This window comes from Myxocyprinus asiaticus, chromosome 20 (genome assembly GCF_019703515.2).
Source record: "Myxocyprinus asiaticus isolate MX2 ecotype Aquarium Trade chromosome 20, UBuf_Myxa_2, whole genome shotgun sequence".
NCBI lineage: Eukaryota > Metazoa > Chordata > Actinopteri > Cypriniformes > Catostomidae > Myxocyprinus > Myxocyprinus asiaticus.
Window position 1 is genome coordinate 27,258,091 of NC_059363.1, and position 19,591 is coordinate 27,277,681.

Here is a 19,591-nt window from a genome sequence, read left to right on the forward strand (position 1 = left end):
TTTCAATTTCATAACAGAATTAAATCAAATTAATTAGTGTAATGTTTAAAAAAAATTAATTAATGAAATGTAAAATATTTAGGTTTTTTATTTTATTTTAATAAAGATTACTCAATTCAATTTGATCAAATTTTGTTATGAAATTGAAATGCGTAAATCTTAAAATTAGTTAATTTTAACATTAATTTGAGTGTATACGCAATTTTAGGTTAGGTTACTTAGGTTATTTTTAGGTTAGGTTATAATTTTGTTTTGTTTTGTTGTTGTTCAGATGCTGAACAATGTATTCAGGTATCTGAACTTTTGTCCATACAGAAAATTTGGTTAAACCTGAGGTTTGTAATTTCTGCACCACTATTGACTCCAAAAGTAATTGCTTAAACCTGATGGATGTAATTTCTGCACCACCAAATGGAATTGCAGAAATATTCTTTGTTTTCAGAACAGTTTTCTGAATATGAGAGAGAGTGTACCTGGCTTCCAATCTCCCCTCTCTGTAAGTGTAATAAACAGACATTGGTGGTCCGATGGTCCTTTGGATCCCCGGCCCCCACCCTCACCTTCTCTCTCGGTTTGATTGATAAATGGAAGGTACTGTAGATTGGAGGTCAGCTGAAGGAGAGATCAGGCCTTTGCGGTTGCCATGGAGATTACTACATGGTTCTGTCATTGATTCTGACAGGTGTGTGACACTTGTGGAAGAGATACATATTGTATCTGGCACTGGCTTTGCATTGAATGTTTTCATTAATGTGTGTGTGTGTGTGTGTGTGTGTGTGTGTGTGGTTAGAGGCTGGTGCAAGACTTCAAGGGCAGAGAAAGAGAGAGCTCTGTGTTCACTTTGGTACTTTGTGTGTGTGTGTGTATGTGTGTGTGTGTGTGTGTGTTTCTGTCCATTTGCATTTGTCTGTTTTCATTGTTCCAACCCAAGATGCAGTTCTTCTCATTCAGAGACCATTACATCCTACTGTATACCTCAAAGGTGCACTCAGTATTTTTTTCCTGATTAAAAAAATTTACTACCAAAGAAATGAATAGTAATTTTCAAACCTATGTATAAAGTCATGACCACTAACATGAGATGAAGACTTAAGTAATCAGTAACCTTAAAAAAACATCCTGGTTACTTTCGTAACCTCCGTTCCCTGATGGAGGGAACGAGACATTGTGTCAATATAGTGACACAAGGGGTCACTCTTGGGAGCCCCAAACACCTCAGATTTTGAAAAAAGGCCAATGGGAATTGGTGAGTGGAATTTGCATGCCACTCCCCCGGACATATGGGTATAAAAGGAGCTGACTCGCAACCACTCATTCAGGTTTTGTGCTGAGGAGCCGAGACAAGGTCCCGGTCATTTCAGCGGGTAGTTCAGTATTGTGGCAAGAGGGACACAACATTTCGTTCCCTCCATCAGGGAACGGAGGTTACGAAAGTAACCAGGATGTTCCCTATCTGTCACTCACCCGACGTTGTGTCGATGTAGTGACACTAGGGGTCCCTATACGAAACACAACAATAAGGTAAACTGTGTTACTTGGACTGGCGGTGCAAAACGGGAAGACCGTTGTGTGCCTCGTAGCCAGCGCACCAGGCCGTCATGTAACCTCCCCCAATGCTCCTTTGGGGACAAGTCGACTTGCCCAACAAATAGGGACAGGCTAGCCCAGCTGTGGCCTCTTTTCCTCTTTTTTTCTCCCCAAAACGAGTGGAATTTTGTTTACCGGCTGGGAGCTATAAGTGTCTACGTCGGGGGGGTGTCACTCCCAAGGGGAAGACACTGCGGAGACCACACCCCGCCCGAGCTTAGTTAGCACATGTACTGTGCCGGCAGCGAGTTTCTCTGCAAACTCGCCTGCCACAGGGCTAAGGAAGAAAGTCATCCAGGGATCACAACTTGTGAATACAACTGGGAGTCAAAAGCACATGTCTTCACCTCATGGGAGGGGAAAGGTGCTATGAGCAAGTGGTACACTCGGCCAGCTGTCCCGGGACTTACCTGCTCGTACCTGACAATACACAGGACGAGACCAACTCAACCAGGAGATTGTAGAACCTCGCAAAGGTGTTGGGTGTTGCCCAGCCCGCTGCTCTGCAGATGTCTGCTAAAGAGGCGCCATTGGTCAGGGCCCAGGAGGCTGCCACACTCCTAGTAGAGTGTGCTCATAGCCCCACAGGGGGTGGCACGTCCTGAGCATAATATGCCATCACGATGGTGTCAATGACCCAATGTGCAATCCTCTGTTTGGAGACAGCGCTCCCTTTTCGCTGTCCGCCAAAGCAGACAAGGAGCTGCTCAGAACTTTAAAGCTCTGCATGCGATCCAAATAGATGCGTAAAGCACGCACCGGACACAGCAACTCCAAGGCAGGGTCTGCCTTCTCCCAGGGCAGCACTTGCAGTTTCACCACCTGATCCCTAAACAGGGTCGTGGGAACCTTGGGCACATAGCCCGGTCGGGGTCTCAGGATCACATGAGAGTAGCCTGGACCGAACTCCAGGCACGTTTCGCTGACAGAGAACGCCTGCAAGTCCCCTACCCACTTGATGGTGGGGCCTCGCAGCGGGGCGGATCCTGATGCACCACGTCGAGAGGGCTCGAGCCCCGTAGCCGTGCTGAGTCCAGGGACATTGAAGCACTTACCTGGCTCCTGATACCCACCATAGGATCGGCCGTGGAGGAGGGAGGAGGAATATCGTCCCGCAGTCCATCAGAACCAACCTGGTATGGGCATGTTTGTGCCACAGCTGGAGCGCCATACCTGCCATAAAGGAACGGTGGCTGGTGGTCGTGATAACGACGGCCGTGAGCACTGGATATGTGACCCAGGGAATGAGGAAACTGCTCCTTTTCTGAACGTGTAGGTGCCGCAGCCCTTCAGGCATGCGGCGAATCAATGAAAAGGCAAAGGATTCTCCTTCCAGCCCTTCACCGCGGGATGGAGTGGTCTGCTTACCGTCTCCAGGCCTGCAGCAGGTCTCCAGGTGTCTGGGTCACCCATCTCAGGGGCGCTTTGAAGCCTTCCTCGGGTTCTTGGCGGCTGGCCGTGAGACGGGTGGCGTCTGCTTCTTGCGCGTGGCTCCACGCCGGGGCCAGGCCGCGGGGGCGGGCTGCAGTGGAGCCGATGTTGTTGCGGCAGGAGGACGACCTTGGCGATGAGCAGACGAGGTGTGAGGTTTTGAACCACGCCGATGCAGGATGTACTGAATAGCCTCCGTCTGCTGTTTCACTGCCGAGAACCGCTGGGTGAAGTCCTCAACGGTGTCACCGAACAGGCTGACCTGGGAGACGGGGGCATCAAGGAACTGTACCTTGTCAGCTTCCCACATCTCGACCACATTGAGCCATAGGTGGTGCTCCTGGACCACCAGGGTGGACATCGCCAACCTGAGAGTCCGCGCCGTGACATTCGTCGCACGGAGAGTGAGGTCGGTCGCCGAGCACAGCTCCTGCATCAATCCCAGGTCAGAACTACCCTTGTGCAGTTCTCTTAGCGTCTTGGCTTGGTGCACTTGCAGGGAGAGCCATGGCTTGCAGGGCGGAGGTGGCCTGTCCAGCGGCACCGCAGGCCTTAGTCGCCAGAGACGACGTAACCCTACAGGCGCTGGACGGGGGTCTCAGGCAGCCCCGCCAGGTGGCGGCGTTTTGCGGGCACAGGTGCACCGCAACCGCCTTATCCACCTGGAGAATCGCCGAGTACCCCCTGGCAGCCCCACCATCGAGGGTAGTGAGAGTGGAGGAGCTCAGAGACCGGGTCCGGGCAGTGAAAGGTGCCTGCCACGACCCCGTGGGCTCCTCATGCACCTCCGGGAAGAAAGGGACCAGGGCGGGGCATGGCTGTGAGTGGCGCTCCAGGCCCAGGAACCAATTGTCAGGCTGCGAGGGTTCAGGGGGGTGGAGGGTTACACTCCAGCCCGACACACACAGCCGCCCGGGCAAGCAAGGCTGCCAGCTGCACGTCAGGCTGCGACTGGGTGACCGCACCCGAAGGTGGGAGCCCAGTCGAGTCCTCAGTGTCAGACTGGACAGCCCGCTTTCCGATGCTGCAATCCACTTTGTGAGCGCCGAAACGAGATAGCGAACTCACCCTGAGACGAGCCGGCGGTCTCATCCCAGCAGGGCAAACGAGCGTACTGGGGAATGGGAGATCTGTGGGGAGATACCCGGCAGAGTGGCTCCCATTGGGGTCCCCAAATCGCCCCCAGTGCTAACCGACACAGTCTCAAATCCGTAGGTAGAAGGACCGAGGCAGGGAGCTGCTGGGGTGGTCTTTCCCTCTAACGAAGGAAAAACCGCGACCGCAATGTTGCCATGGTCACGCTCTCGCAGTGAGAACATGACCCGTCCACAAAAGCTGTCTCCGCGTGGGCAGAGCCCAAGCACGTAAGACCATGATCGTGGCCATCGGAAGTGGAGAGGTAACGACCGCAACTAGGAAATACACACAAACGGAGAGGCATCTTTAAAAAGATGCTCTCTGTTAATGCCACTCTTTTAGAAGGGAAAATATACTCTTTCAGTAGGAAGAATATACTCTTTTAGCTGATGAAGCACCCAGGGGATGAATAGCGTGAGCCTCCACACGCGCTAGGTCTATGTGGTAACGCGCTCAACAAGCCACGTGATAAGATGCGCGGATTGACTGTCGCGGAGGCAACTGAGATTCATCCTCCGCCACCCGGATTGAGACGAGTCACTACGCCACCACGAGGACGAAAAATGCGACCGCCTGGAGTGTGAGAACCGCTGCCAAGGGCCGGGGGAGACCCTTCCACTGCCTCCAATCCACCTGGAGAGGCACGACTGTCGTCCACCAGAGGGTGAAGGAGTGGCCGAGGACCAGGCTACGGCATATCGGAGAACCGGCAAGTGAATTTTTTTTTCTCTCTCTCCTCTCTCTCTCCTGCTGCCACTCTGTGTTGGCCTTTTCCCTCTCTTTTTAAATGTTTTTGTTAATTTGGCATGATCACCGTTACGGCGTGTAGGTGCCACATATTTTTTTGTTTCCCTCCCCTTGTCCCCTCCCCTGATCCTGGTAGACGGGGATGACCTGCCGACAGACGGGGCGGAAGACATCCCCCCCCCCCCAGGGAAAGGGGTGTATGTCATGCCGGGGTCATGCTGAGAGAACGGGGGAGGAATGTGGCAGGGCGGAGGGCGGGGCCGGGTCGTGATTCTACACACCCGGCCCCTAATTAGGCTGGAGACGGCAGTGCGACAGAGAGAGAGTTACGGACAGCTGTCCGACACCTGTGTGTATTTTTCTTTTGGTTCAGTTTATAATTAAACTGTTATTTATATTATCAAGCCGGTTCTCACCTCCTGCTTTCCATTGATGTGTTACAATCACATAGTACATAAAGCATGCAACTTCTGATCCTCGAGCGTATCTGATGCTGAGATGAAATTTAGTGGGATCTTTTAGTTTTAGTTCCAGTAATATTTAAGACTTACTTTATATTAATGACACCTCACTGATGTAACATTAACATTTTTATTATAAAGCATGATATTTCAATATTTCATCAGAGGATGCCCCCAGTGTGGGCTAAGCCCCGAATATTCACTGACCTTAGAACCGCCCCTGCATACTAGTGACAAACAGCGCAAGTCATTGTGTCTCTCATTGAGCTAGTCTCCGTTATACAGTGAAACTGCACCCGTCGCAAAAACATGGAGAAGACCAATTCCTAATATTTTTATTGTGTTGGCAAAGAATATTTCGCCACGTGGAGAAAAAACAAACCTACGGCATCTTAGATAACTTTTGATTGTAAAAGCTGCTAGAATAGTTTCGACAGATGTTTTCTTTTGTATATAGTTTGTATGTCTTGTGTAACATTTTATTTACCCGCCAAAGTCCATTTTTACTCTAATTTGGCACTTGCTGGTTGTTTGGACCTCATCTATATGTTAATGACCTCTGTCATTATTGGCTAACCCCTTTTGCATGTGAAAACGTCAGGCGTATTTCACACTGTCGTTCATCAGGAAGGGCTAAGGTGCTGAATTCTAAATAGGTGTTGAGATGTAAAGGTGGGCTGTCATATGTAAATATGCTTTTGGTTGTGAAGAGACATTTTTGCAGCTTAGTTTCCAGAAATGGGCTGGGGAAGGAGCTTTGCGTTGTGAATGTTAAAGTATGCCTACATAGCAGACTGAACTCTATTTCAAAAGAGCAAAGGAAATCCTGTTTTCCATCACACGTCCCTTTAAAAAACAAAAATGTAGGAATTAAATGGTTTGTTGCATGTTTTATTTTATGTTAGAAGAGAACCTTTCCCTGGAGGTCTGGAGGAAACGTGTGCAGTTGAGTCTAGTCAAACTGACAGTGGGCTTGTTATGTCCTGGTGTCTTGAATGTGTCCTCTCCCTACAGAGTTGCCTGTGTAATGACGGGAATGCTGTTTGTATGTTTCCCCTGCTTGTGGCTGCAGTTAACCCGCCTCTTCCCTGTTCCCTCTCTCCTTGCACCAGGCCCGGCTCATCTCCTGCTCATCCACTTATAGTGTCACAGAGGTACAGCATGTTTTAAGCAGCTCCGCCCATCACCCTGCGACTAACCACACGTGCACAACTCATCCCAGTTCAGCAATTCTGTTTCATCAACGGTCCCATTTACTTACCCCAAAAAATGGCCTCTTATTCTCTTTTATCTCATAGTTTGCTTTGTGTATGTTTGTTGGTGTATAATTCATCAATTGATGCCTTCAGCGATCTTTTTCTCAAGAATTTTGAGCTTTTTTGTCCTAAATAAGTATAAAGTGAACACACAACCATAAATAAGATAATTGTGAAACATGAAATTAATATTGGAATATTTAATAATTTACACTTAATTATTTCATTAAAGCTGTTGTAAGCGATCTAACAACAAAATACACCAAAATAGGTGTCCTGGGTCTCAGTGACAGCCCTGGGCTCAGTAAACAGCGATAATAATAATAATATGTCATAATAATAAAAATATGACTGTGGTTTGTACATATTAACCAATCAAAAACTTTGAGGTGCATCTCTGCCTGTTGGTCATTTTGTGTGTTCGGGTTTGCTGACATCTGGTTGGTTGACATATCTTTGGAGGGTGGGGTTTTGGAGAGAGAGCGTCTTACTAAAAGAATGGATTGCGGTCTAATTCAGTGGCTAAACTGCCGAAAGTTCGCAAGATGGCAAATATCTCTTACAGCAGCTTTAACCACCGTAACTCAAATACACTTGACCCTCAAGACTATAGAACAAAGTATACTTCGATTTTCCACATGCCGTTATATCTCTGCACAGTGTGCGTAATGCAAAATTCATCATCAGTACAATACACTACTGCCCTGTTTTTCTAGGCAGTCCGCATCTGTGCACAGCATTTTTGCATGCTTCTGGCATTGACTGTACTTAAGAGCACTCAACCGTGCCCAAGACATAACAGCACTAGGAAAAACAAAGTATCCTCTAGCATTAAGTTTGTTATCTGTCATTAAAATGTACTTTGTGCAACACTTCCAGTTTCCCAAAGTTGAAGGGTTACAGAAATGAGCTTTAATGCGATTACGAGTGCTCATTATCCACTCAAACCTCCTTTTGTTCTTTGAAATCGGCTGAAAGATCAGTGTAACACTCAGAAACACTCTGTAGCTGCTTTGCTCATCTTTAGTTGCGTAGTAGTAGTGGGAGTATTTTGCTGTCATTAAGTTTCGCTTGGTTCCCCCTCACATTTTTCATGTCAGTGTTAGCTGATCTTTAGGTAGAGTGTGTGTTCGTGTATGTGTCTGTGATAGTGTATGTTATTAATTGTGTTTGTGTGCTGATGGCTGTATCAGGTGAGTTACTGTCCTGTGGCTTCCTCCAGGCCTCACGGAGAGAGTTCAGGGCTCACCTGGATGAAGTCATCACGCTCAAGTCAAGGTACTCTACCTTGGACCAGGTAAATGGATATTCCCTTTCTCCCCTAACTTTCACATAAACCAGCACTCAGTCAATCACATACACAACCATGCACTAGTGTCTTCCCTCAGAGTGTTGCACATGGCCCACAGTCTATTGGTGTAGAGTTAAGGCAGTTTGGTTTGTTAGTGTCTTGTCTTATACAATCTCTCTTTCTCTCTCTTTGTACAGTAGCTCTGTTCTAAATCCTAGTGAAATTTTTTTTATTATTTACTGCCTTCTAAGGCTATACGCTAACCGACATTGAACCTCAAAAGTTACTGATTCGGAATGCTCTTCATTGGCAGCAAATGATCCACATGCCACAAGTAGCAATCTCACGTGAAGTGCACAGGAGACTTGACTCAGAGTTTACTTTAATAGTGTTTGATGTTAGCATACTGCTAAGCTAATAATGAGAGACTCTAATAAGCATAAAAATACATAGCACACAAATATTGGATAATTGTCAATTTTTTAATTTAATGGAACTTTATTTATATTGCTTTTCCATATTGCTTTTAAAGCATATATAATAATAATAATCATCATAATAATAATATAAAATAGAATAATAATGTATATGTTAGGATGTTGCTAAGCTAAAATATCTAAAATGCCTATTAAGCATAAAAATATATAGCAGACAAATATTGGGTAATTTTGTCCACTTTTAATTTGACTGTTAAGTTTATTATTAATTCTTTTCCATATTGATTTTATAGCCTATATAATAATAATTATAAAAATAACAATAATAATAATAATCATAATAATTTATATGTTAGCATGTTGCTAAGCTAACAGTGCAACATTCTAATAAGCATAAAATACATAGCGCACAAATTTTGAGTAATTTAGTAAATTTTTTATGCGATTGATTTTTATTATTAATGCCTTTCCATATTGAATTTATAGCCTAAATAATAATAATAACAATAATTATAATAATTTATTAAAGTAATTTATACATTAGCATGTTGCTAAGCTAATGCTAAGCTAACAGTGCAATACTCTTAATAAGCATAAAAGTACATCACACTAATATTGGTGATTTTGTAAATTTTTCAAATTTGATTGAACTTTATTATTGACATATGATTGATTTTTTTTTTCTACTATTACTACTACTACTACTACTACTACTACTACTACTACTACTACAACTACTACTACTAATAATGTAAAATATAATAATTATTTATATTTATAATCAACATTTCTCCTAACTTGTCTGCCATCTTGAATTTATTTTCGAATTCGGGCATTGCCATCCTTTCGAAGCATAATTGTCATGGTCCTTTATTATTTGTCCAAACAAAAAGGAATTTTAGAAGACAGCACAATTATGTTGGCTGTCTTTTGAAAAAGCCTTCTCTTCTGAAATGTGCATATGATGCCTAAAATGCTCTCTAGGTAGGCAGCTCACTAGATTTTGGAACAGAGCCTCTATTTCTCTTTCTTTCTTTCTTTCTTTCTTTTTTCTTTCTCTCTCTCTCTCTCTCTCTCTCTCTCTCTCTCTCTCTCTCTCTCTCTCTCTCTCTCTCTCTTTCATCCCTCTTTCTTCCAAGCTAATGAAATGGCTTACCAGCATTTCAGCTGTTCGTACCTTAACTGTCTTATCAATCATTTCAGAGCGGAGTTCCTCTTATTGGGCCTGACACTCACTTGTTAATAATTCATTCCTCATTACTATTCACCAGTTACTCCATCTTCATTTCACTGGTCAGGGTTTAACTCTCATCTGCCTGTATGCTGACACATCACCCTTTGTGTGTGTGTGTGAGGACATGTCTGTTTTTGAGCATGCGTTTTCAGTCCACTGAGTCCTTTGGTCCAGCTCTGATTTAAAGAGATGTGAAGTCTCTTCCTTGCTTTCATTGCCTCCGTCCATTCCTTCAACCCCTCCTGTGATCATTTGTTACATCTCATCTTCACTCTGAGCTCATGCTGTTTGTTGTTTGATGAAGGGAGGTTAGACGTACAAATACGAGGAGAGAGGAGAATGAAAAGCAGTGGTTGTGCCATGGTTGCATAAATGTTCTTGTTAGTTAACAGGATAATACCATTCTTAGATCTGTTTGTGTTTGTAAATTTGTGCTATTAGGGGTGTATTATTCATTGTTTTTATGTTGAGTGTAGAAAAATTTACCAGCCTAATGTGTGTGTGTTTTTTCCCATGTACACGTGGGTTTAAGTGCATATATGAAGAATCTTATTGATATTGGCTTTAATATTTTGCTCCTCTGAAGACAAATGCACATTATATATGGCACATTATAGAAATCTATGAAAGGTCTACCCTAGGGGCTACATTTGTATCTTTAGTTAAGGAAATAAGTCTTGTACAACTCCCTTACTCCATCAAATAAACAAATATATTATTTTGAGAGACAAAATATATTTATTCTATGACAGTCAATAGATTAAAATAATCACAATTAATCTCATGTTGTTGTTTTTTTTTGTTTTTTTTTTGTTAATGCGAATAATCTTAAATTATATTATATCATATCATATATATATCATACCATATCATATTTTCAAGATTTTATATATTCAGTTCCAATGCATTTTGTACTTTTGAGAAAAAAAACAACAAAACAAATTGAAATAGTTGGAATATCAAATTAGGTAGCTCTGAAATATTTGTGTGCTGTTTATCAGCAATTCTTATGTCATCCTCATCATCATCCATTCATTCATTTACCCATCTGTCCATCCTTGGTCTTTCCTGACAGAAATCTCCCACACCTGTGCACACGCTCACATTCACATTTATATAATATAAATTTTGACATTCTCTGGTGGCCATTAGCACTTTGAGCCCACAAAACACCATGGACACTCTAGTGGCTGTGTAACATCTTTATCAGGTGTCTTTTAAGTTTACTGGACCAGAAGTGCAGTATGTGTTGTGTGATTTTGCTAACTGTGCTGAGTGATATTTGTGCCTCACTGCACCCCTCTTCCTCGCTTACCTGTGCTAACTTCCTGGCTGGCTGGCATAATGCCCCTTCCTTTATTAGCACACAACTGAATGACTGTCCAATCAGATTGCTTTACCTCTCAATGCTCGTTTGTTCATCTCTCAGTTTGTTTTTTTGTAAACTGAATGACTGCTGTCTTAAAGAGCCTTTAAAAAGAATTTGTTTTTTGATTTTTGTTTTTTTTGTTTTTTGGGTCTCCCAAAGCTTCTCCTTTGCTCTGTCTGTTGTAAACCCTTTTGTTTCTGTTCATTGCTAAAGCTCCACTCTAGGCTGGAGGGGCTCAAAGATGATCGCCGGGGACATAGGACCTTCGACTCGCGAGTAACTATTCCCCACCCACGCAAAAAAAGGAGCTGCTTCCATCCGCAAACTCGGCTTTGCGTCAGGAGTCCAAACTCCTTGCTTTACACTCTTCTCTTTCCTTGTCTTCGTTTCTTTCCTTCTCTCTCATTTTCTTGTCTGTAGATGTCGCTTAATCTAACACTCTTTTTTTATTAGCCGTTTGGTGTGTTGGAGTCTCTTGTGGACATTGAGTTCTGTTTCTTAGATCTTATTATTGTTTCTTTCTTTCCTTTTTTCTGTTCTTTAAGTTTTTATCTCCATTTAGATGCAGTGTTTTTTGCTGTTTGCTGTATGTGAGCTGCGCCTCATCTACTGTTTTTCTTACTCTTCCTTTTTCCTGGTCCTTTTCCTCTTCCTTTCTTTTTCCTCTTCCTTGTTTTTGTTCTCTTCCATTTCCTATCCTCTTTCTCTTTCTCTTCATTTTCTTCTTCCTCTCCCTCTTCTTCCTCTTCCTCTTCTACTTCCTCTCACTCTAAATCTGCTATTCTGTTCCCTTTTCCTTTTCATATCCTCTTTCTCTTCCTTTTCCTCTTCCTCTTCCTCCGCCTTTACCTTTTCATCTTTCTTTTCCTCTTCCTCTTTTTCTTCTACTTCCTTTTCCTCTCTCTATCTCTCTCTCTGAATTTGCTATTCGTTTCCCTTTTCCTAATTTCCTTTTTCTCTTTCACTTCCACTTCCCCTTTAAATGGCCTCTTCATTTTCCTTTCTTCTTTCCTTTCCATTTCTTCCTTTCCAACTATCTCTTTCTTTCCCTTTCCATTTTCTTTTCCTCTTTCTCTTCCACTTCACCTTCCCATCTCTAAATCCCCTCTTCCCTTTCCTATTTCTCTTCCTTTTCCCCTTTTAGTTGCTCTTCCTTTTTTTCTTCCTCTTTTTTTCCCTTTACACTTCCCTTTCCTCTCCCTCTTCCTTTTTCATTTTCCTCTTTTTTCCTCTTTTTCTTTCTCTCTCTTCCACTCCCTCTTCCTCTGTCTTTATTTAAATCTTACTCTTTCTTTCTGCTCTGTGTCGGTCATTGATTTGTCGTGTTGGTGCTAGTCTGTTGTAACTGGATCGTGAGTAGAAAGGATTTGGGACTTGCTTGTGTGTCTCCCCCTATAGGCCAGGGGCATTGCGTCTCAGCACGAAGGACACATAAAGGGCTGTTTATAATGTTTTCATGCACTAATTCAAACACTTCTATAATCTATAAACCTCTATATCACTATTGCCACAAGTTTATGTGTATTGTTTGCATGGAATTTAATTGCCCTCTCATACCATTACTCTTGGCCTAAGGGAACTCCATACTTATAATACTTTGTACTGGTAGATTCAACAGTTACAGCTGAGTGTATAATAAAATTTGCTATTATTATTATTATCGTAAAACATGCATAGGTCTTTTTGAGATGAATTCTACTTAAAAGGGGTGAAAAGAAAGTGGGATTGGAGGGAGAGCTTTAATTTAGTTTGGTCTCATGGGGCTCCTAGCTGTTAAAGTCAACATGAAATCAAAATTGATCTTATTTAATTTCTTAAAGCATGTTTCGGGCTTTATTGTGCACGAATCATCTGTGCACAATATATACATTTATTATAAAAATAAATGCCTTCATAATTTTTCATCAAAATGTAATAACTTGATCTGCCTCTGAAACAATATACCTTTTCGGACGCCACCATTTCCATGCATGCAAGGAAAATATTGTCAACCAGTAGCCAAATCAAATTTTGCCCTAAATGTTTTTTTCTTCATATTAAATATTCAGATTTAAATTCATTACAATTTGTTGTAACTGCTATTTCATGTTAACTTTACTGTCAGCTATATAAGATTTTATACATTTCTGGGTACTAGAATACAACACAGCACAGAACTTCACAGACTCAAATCGACATTATGTCAAGACCGTCATGATAATGATAATAATGGCAGTAGGACTGAAATGTTGTTTTCAGTTTGTTTTATTTCTAGCTAGTTTCTTTTGGTTGCTTTGTCTGAATGTGCAGATGATCATTCTTAACAAAATGAATCCTGTCAGTGGAATGTAAACACTCCTGGACGTAGGATGGGGCTCCTTTTGTGCTCTAACTCTCTCCATCTCTCTCTCTGTCCTTCTTTTTCCAATTCCCTTATCTCTCTCTCTCTCCCTCATTCCCTCTCATTCCCTCTCTCTCTATCTATCTGTAGGTACAGTCACGATGCAGCAGCAAGGAGAACATCTTGAGAGCAAGTGGGTGACCAAACATGCATTATTAGTGATGTTATGTGTGTGTGTGTGCATGTTTGAACATGTGTTAACTCTTAATCTTGGTCTCAGGTCACAGTGCAGTGGACATCACCAAGGTAGCTCGGAGACACCGTATGTCCCCTTTCCCCCTCACCTCTATGGACAAGGCCTTCATCACTGTGCTTGAGATGACTCCTGTCCTGGGTATGGAAATCATCAACTACAGAGGTAAGACCCTTGTAGTGCATACAAAACTTTATAAACTAGAGCGAAGGCCTATTCACACCATGTCTGGTGTGACAAAATGACATGATAGTAAAAAAACTAAAATTCAAAAACATGTTTTTCTCACAAAAATGATTAATATCGAGTTATGGAAAAAATCTAGAAAAGGGTTGGATTAGGGATGTAAATTTTGAGAAAGTTTCATAGTTGATTGAAATTAGAATTAACAATCAGTCGTTAATATGAATACTTTGTTAATACTTATAATGTTTAGGACTTTAAATACCGTGAGCACGTGGCCAATGTTTAAAAGAGGTCATGACATGCCTTTTTTAAATGATTTTAATATGTTCCTTGAGGTTTACTTATAATACTTGTAAAGTTGTTGTTTTTTTTGTTTTGTTTTTCACAACAAACTGTCATATATTTGAAAAACATAATTTTCCACCTTCATTCTGACCCTCTGTCAGAAAAGCTCTGTTTTGGTGCTGTTTCTCCTTTAAGACCTGAGAGAAAACACCCACTGTTATTATTGGCTCTCTGCTCTTGACTGACCTGCTCTCTCCTTGCCATAAAGGTCAATGTAAAGTAGGCGTTGATGTGTTGTTGGGGAGGCAGTCAGATGCAATTGTCTACCACAGTGTGACATCACAATGTGGAGGAAGTAGAGAACGAGTCGTTTTGGCAGCTTGGTTTCAACAAATGCTCTTTTTACAGTGAGGAGGAAGTTTTGAGTTCTGAAACTTACAGTATGTTTTTATAGCACAGTGACCCCATATGTTAAAAGATCAAGGAAATTTTGATTCCTCATGTCATGACCCCTTTAAACAAAAATGTCAAAGACTATTCTGAAGAAGTTAGAATATTGGTATTTTCATCTAAATGATTGAATGTATGTATTTAGTATTAATTTACTGCTATTAATAATAATGCAAAAAAAAATTAAAAAAAAAAAAATGCAGATACGACTCTCCAGTAAATTAATAGTGTGGCTCATAAAATATTTCAGACATTACTTTTATGTGAATGTCATTGGATGTATTGTTGGCATTCAAACAATTAAACAATTGACCTAACTGCAGAATAAAACATGACATATCATTGCAGTATTAAGGAGTTCATACAGATGCATTAATTAGTTTTAAAATCTTGTCATGCTTTTCGAAAACATGTTTTTTTGTTTTGTATTTTTGTTTTTGTTGAAAGTCACATTCAGACACATTCTGACAATTAATCATAAGTTGTGAATAAGCCTCAACGTGCAGTGCTGTCCCTTGCCGAATGTATTTTCTCTTTGTCTATTGTACTGTATATAGGCCAACAAGAGCTGAAGGCATATAGTCACCATGCTCTTGATGCTTTTCAGGCTTTAACCATTGCTCTTGCTTTTTTCATCTCTCATGCCTGTAGCTCCTCATCTGTCACACATCTGTTCTTTCTTTCTTTTCCAACATCTCTCCATCCTTCCAGCTTTAATCTTGTCGCTCCTGTCCATTCGCCAGTCTTTTGTTGTTTTCAAACTGCTGACCTCCTCTGAAGCTTTGATGCCATTTGCGGTTATCTGAAACAGAGTATGTGAGTGGTACAGAGTGGAAGAGGAGCTGCATGATTTTGCAGCGAGAAGCATTGTCTCCAAAGACAGAGCGTCAGAGTTTTTTCTCTCACTCCAAGATCGTTCTGATACCACATCACGAGCATAACACAACGAGAATTCACATTGTTTTAATAGACTATTAGCAATTAGAATGAAAAAAAAAAGGTGTAATTTGGCAAGTCCAAAGATTTGTTGTGGAATTTGAAAAGACCTGTAGAGAAAAACAATAATTAAGTGTTCCTCTTGCACGTGGGGAAAAAAAATATGCGCAATACGTCACATATTAATAGAACTTTACAGTGGAATGGTAATGGTAATTTATGCTGTTGAGCGAACTTGGAGTGAGGGAGCACGGAGTGCACGGAGTGGAAAACCTGGAGTGGAGTGATTACAGAATGCTTAGAGCAGGGAGAAGAAATACTGTCACTCTACTCACTGACATATTCTTATCTGAAGTCAGTTCCTGTGGATAGTTTCCACACAGCTATGCCATGTGGCTACCTCCAACACAAATCCAAGTGTTAAAGCTTTCAATTTGAATATTTTTTTCAGGTCTCATGGGCTAGATTACACCCCATAGTTTTTATTTACTTTATGGTTGGCATAAAAACTGAAAGCTGTTACTCTGCTTTCTGTTTAGTTTTAAAATCCCATGTTATTTGTTTTTGGTGGCTCTTCTGTTATTTTCACAGCCATCACTAACACAAGGCAGCCACCCTTGCATGTGTATATGAATTCCGCCACCACTCGCTAGAGATCTGCACGGGCCTTAAAATGAGGCCCGAACCCGACCCGTACCCAAGACTGTTTGATCCGACCCGGCTCTACCTGACCGGTACTGTCAAATTTTAAGCCCAAACCTGACCCGGACCTGAATTCGCTCACTCTCTTAATAATTTCTTCTCAAAATAATAGGATATATGTAAGCATTGTAGACAACATTCGTAACAGTATAGTAAAAGTACACAGGCAGTAAACATAACACTGAACTTCTTCAGAAAGTCAATGTGTCTAAAAAATACGGCGGTCCTGCGTGAGACGCTGTGCAGTGGTCAAAGACATCCGTCCAGCATGTGTTCATGAAGGACATTTGGAAAAACAGAACAATTGAAAAAAAGCGCAGACATGAAAAATGCATTCCGTTTGGACAGCCCCTAATGTACGTGTTCACTGGAGAATTAAAAATCCACTCAAAGTTGCTCACAATGCCAGCAGTCTATCATTTTGGGATGTTCAGTTACAATAATAACATCTTAAATATGTGCGAATACAGTTGGAAATATGTCAGCTTCATGTCTGAATGCCCAAAGTATATAAACAGCAATGATTTCATACACTTTTGCTTACCCAGCCACAGTATTGCCACAATGAATGCGTGCAATCATCATTTGAAGTCTGTTTGCAGTTGGCATTTTTTGCTCCTCAGCTGAGCATTTCTAAACTCTTTGACGCTCTCTTCCGTTCTCAACACTTGCTTCACGCTGCTGTCAATTCCTATCGCGAGCGTGGCGCTCTGCTACCATTGGAATGAATTGAAAACACCTGCTCAGCTCCGCTCACTCGTCCATTCACCCGTGTCTGTGAGTAAGAGCACGTGCGCAAAACAAGTAAGGTAGGCCGATTTATTGTTTCATTAGTTACAAACCTGAACCAGACCCGAACCCAAATCATACTTGGAAAAACTGACCCAAATCTTTCCGGAAACCTGACGGGTTTTCAGGGCCCGTTGGGCTCGGGTCGGGTTGCAGACCTCTACCACTTGCTAGTCTCAGCCTTAGTCCGCCCACAGGTTCGCTGACCGTCTGATGCATATTGCACACAATGATGACTGTAAAATAATCAGTACAAATCAGTTTTGAATGGAATGAAATTCTGATCAAAAAGTTTAAACACATTTTCCACAATTTTTTCCCGTGTTTTCTGTACAGCTGGTCTATTATTGTGGGATAGTTTAAGATTACCCTGCCCACATGTCAGTCAGACGGTCTCTTCCTGTGTAAGTGAGCAGTTCTTGGCCAGAATAAGCTGCAGCGAGGACCAGACCTTAAGCAGTTTAGTCAAAGGTTATGGCTTTGCGAGACTACCAAGACTCAGGCTGTGAGCTGGGTGTCAATTTCGGTCCATGTGGTGGGGGATTCTGGGATTGCCCATGTTGTAGTGAAATGTGGCATGCGTGTGGCAGGGCCCAGCACAGGTGACTTGGTCCCTCCAGCACGAAAAGGCATCTGGCGCCAGAATGGCTCAAGCTGGCGGAAAATTCCTCTCTGTACTGGCCCCGAAGTAAAGGCAGAGAGGAGCGCCCTGGCCAGTGCAGCCCATACCCCAAAACTTTGCACAGGTCAGTGAGCACCTTACCCAGCACCTTCATATCCGGCGCACACCTTCGAGCATGCCTGATGCTCATCTGTGCACAGAATGTTGTGGAATTGCTGTCATCCATGCTGCAGCGTCATTTCACCTCCAGACCAGGGGGGGGCGATTGAGAGTTGTTGATAACTACTTGCGAGAGGGTGGAGTAAGGCAAAAAATGAATGGCTAGATTCAGAAATTTGTATTATGGAAGTATACGATTCCAAAGTTAGTCAACGTTAAAGGACTGTTCTGGGTTCAATACAAGTTAAGCTCAATCGACAGCATTTGTGGCATAATATTGATTACAACAAAAATGTATTTCTACTTGTCCCTCCTTTTCATAAAAAAAGAGCAAAAATCGAGGTTACAGTGAGGCACTTACAATGGAAGTGAATGGGGCCAATTTTTGGAAGGTTTAAAGGCAGAAATGTGAAGCTTATAATTTTATAAAAGCACTTATATTAATTCTTCTGTTAAAACTCTTGTATTTGAGCTGTAAAATTGTTTAAATCCTAATTTTTACAGTCGTTTTATGATTTTAGTGTTTGTTGACATTGCATCGTCATGGCAGCGATGTTGTAAAATTGGCTGTAACTTTACACAGAAAAGGTTAGTACGTGATTTTATCACACTAAAATCTTGTTTACACATATATTGTTTATGTCTTGTGGCTATATTTCTGAAAAAGTGAGTATTTTAATGCTAAAAAATTGGCCTCCATTCACTTCCATTGTAAGTGCCTCACTGTTACGCAGATTTCTGCTTTTTTTTTCAAGAAAAGTAGGGGCAATAATGTTTGTGGTAATCAACATTATGCCACAAATGCTGTCTATTGAGCTTAACATGTATTGAACCTGGAACATTCCTTTAAGGAGTAATGTGAGCATGGCTGAATCACAATTTGCACACATCTTCGTATACTTTGCAGACGATGCACTAAAAGTAGTAAATAACTATGTTGGGGATGGTAAATCACATACTTTTGAGTATGAAGTAACCAGGGTTGGGAGGACTTTTGAAATGTATTCCACTACAAATTACAGAATACATGCTGTAAAATGTAATTTGTAACGTATTCCATTAGATTACTCAAGGTCAGTAACATATTCTAAATACTTTGGATTACATCTTCAGCACTGTTAGATTTTTCACTTGTTTTGACTATAAAAGCTCTTTAAGACAAAATACACGTTAAAAATACATTCTCTGAAAAACCTAAATATCTTATGCAGTGTTATTTCTAAAACAAGATCAATCACATTGATCTTGTTTTAAGGATTTTGTTATATTTTTACAGGAAAACAATACAAACATTATTATCAAGAATATGATTTTTGCCCTAATTTCAAAGTTCTTACGAGAAAAAAAGAAATTATGATCCAACGTGAATTTTCTTGATAAAAAAGTATGATCGTGCCTGGTAACATGTGCATGTAAAATGGCTAGAAATAGCATTTTAGCTTAGCATAAAGCTGACAATTTACACAAGGTTTATTTCTATTTCTTCTGCTTCAAACTTACCTCTCTGTCTGCTCGTATGAATGTAACACATCATAAGAAAGTTTTTCACCGCTGTTCAAATGCACTTTGGATCGCATCATTAATATGTATAAATGTTTTCCATCTGAAAGGAGTAAATATTAAATGAAACAAATGACAATAAAATGCAAAGTAATCTCTTCAGTAATCAAAATACTTTTTGAATGTAACTGTATTCTAATTACCAATTATTTAAATTGTAACTGTAGTGGAATACAGTTACTTATATTTTGTATTTTAAATACGTAATCCCATTACATGTATTTCATTACTCCCCAACCCTGGAAGTAACCCAATATGACAGTATTGGAACACACCATAACATTAAATCATCTTGATACTGCAACAGAGAATCATTGCAAACCAATTCTCTTTCATAGCATGCACAATTCCATCCTTTGACAATCTGCTTGAAATAGTA

The 19,591-nt window shown here is 41.4% G+C and overlaps 1 protein-coding gene across 8 annotated transcripts in view; it reads left to right on the forward strand.

Annotated features, from left to right (window-relative positions):
• Positions 1-19,591, forward strand: part of LOC127411258 (gephyrin-like) — a 137,956-nt gene that overhangs the window by 90,297 nt on the left and 28,068 nt on the right. For 3 of the 8 annotated variants that reach the window (XM_051646683.1, XM_051646685.1, XM_051646688.1), the window contains 5 exons: positions 6,476-6,517; positions 7,842-7,916; positions 11,164-11,226; positions 13,421-13,463; positions 13,551-13,688. In XM_051646683.1, the coding sequence (XP_051502643.1) occupies positions 6,476-6,517; positions 7,842-7,916; positions 11,164-11,226; positions 13,421-13,463; positions 13,551-13,688 (361 nt within the window). The remainder of the gene's footprint in view (positions 1-6,475; positions 6,518-7,841; positions 7,917-11,163; positions 11,227-13,420; positions 13,464-13,550; positions 13,689-19,591) is intronic. The other 5 variants (XM_051646687.1, XM_051646689.1, XM_051646690.1 and 2 more) reach the window with 3 other exon arrangements.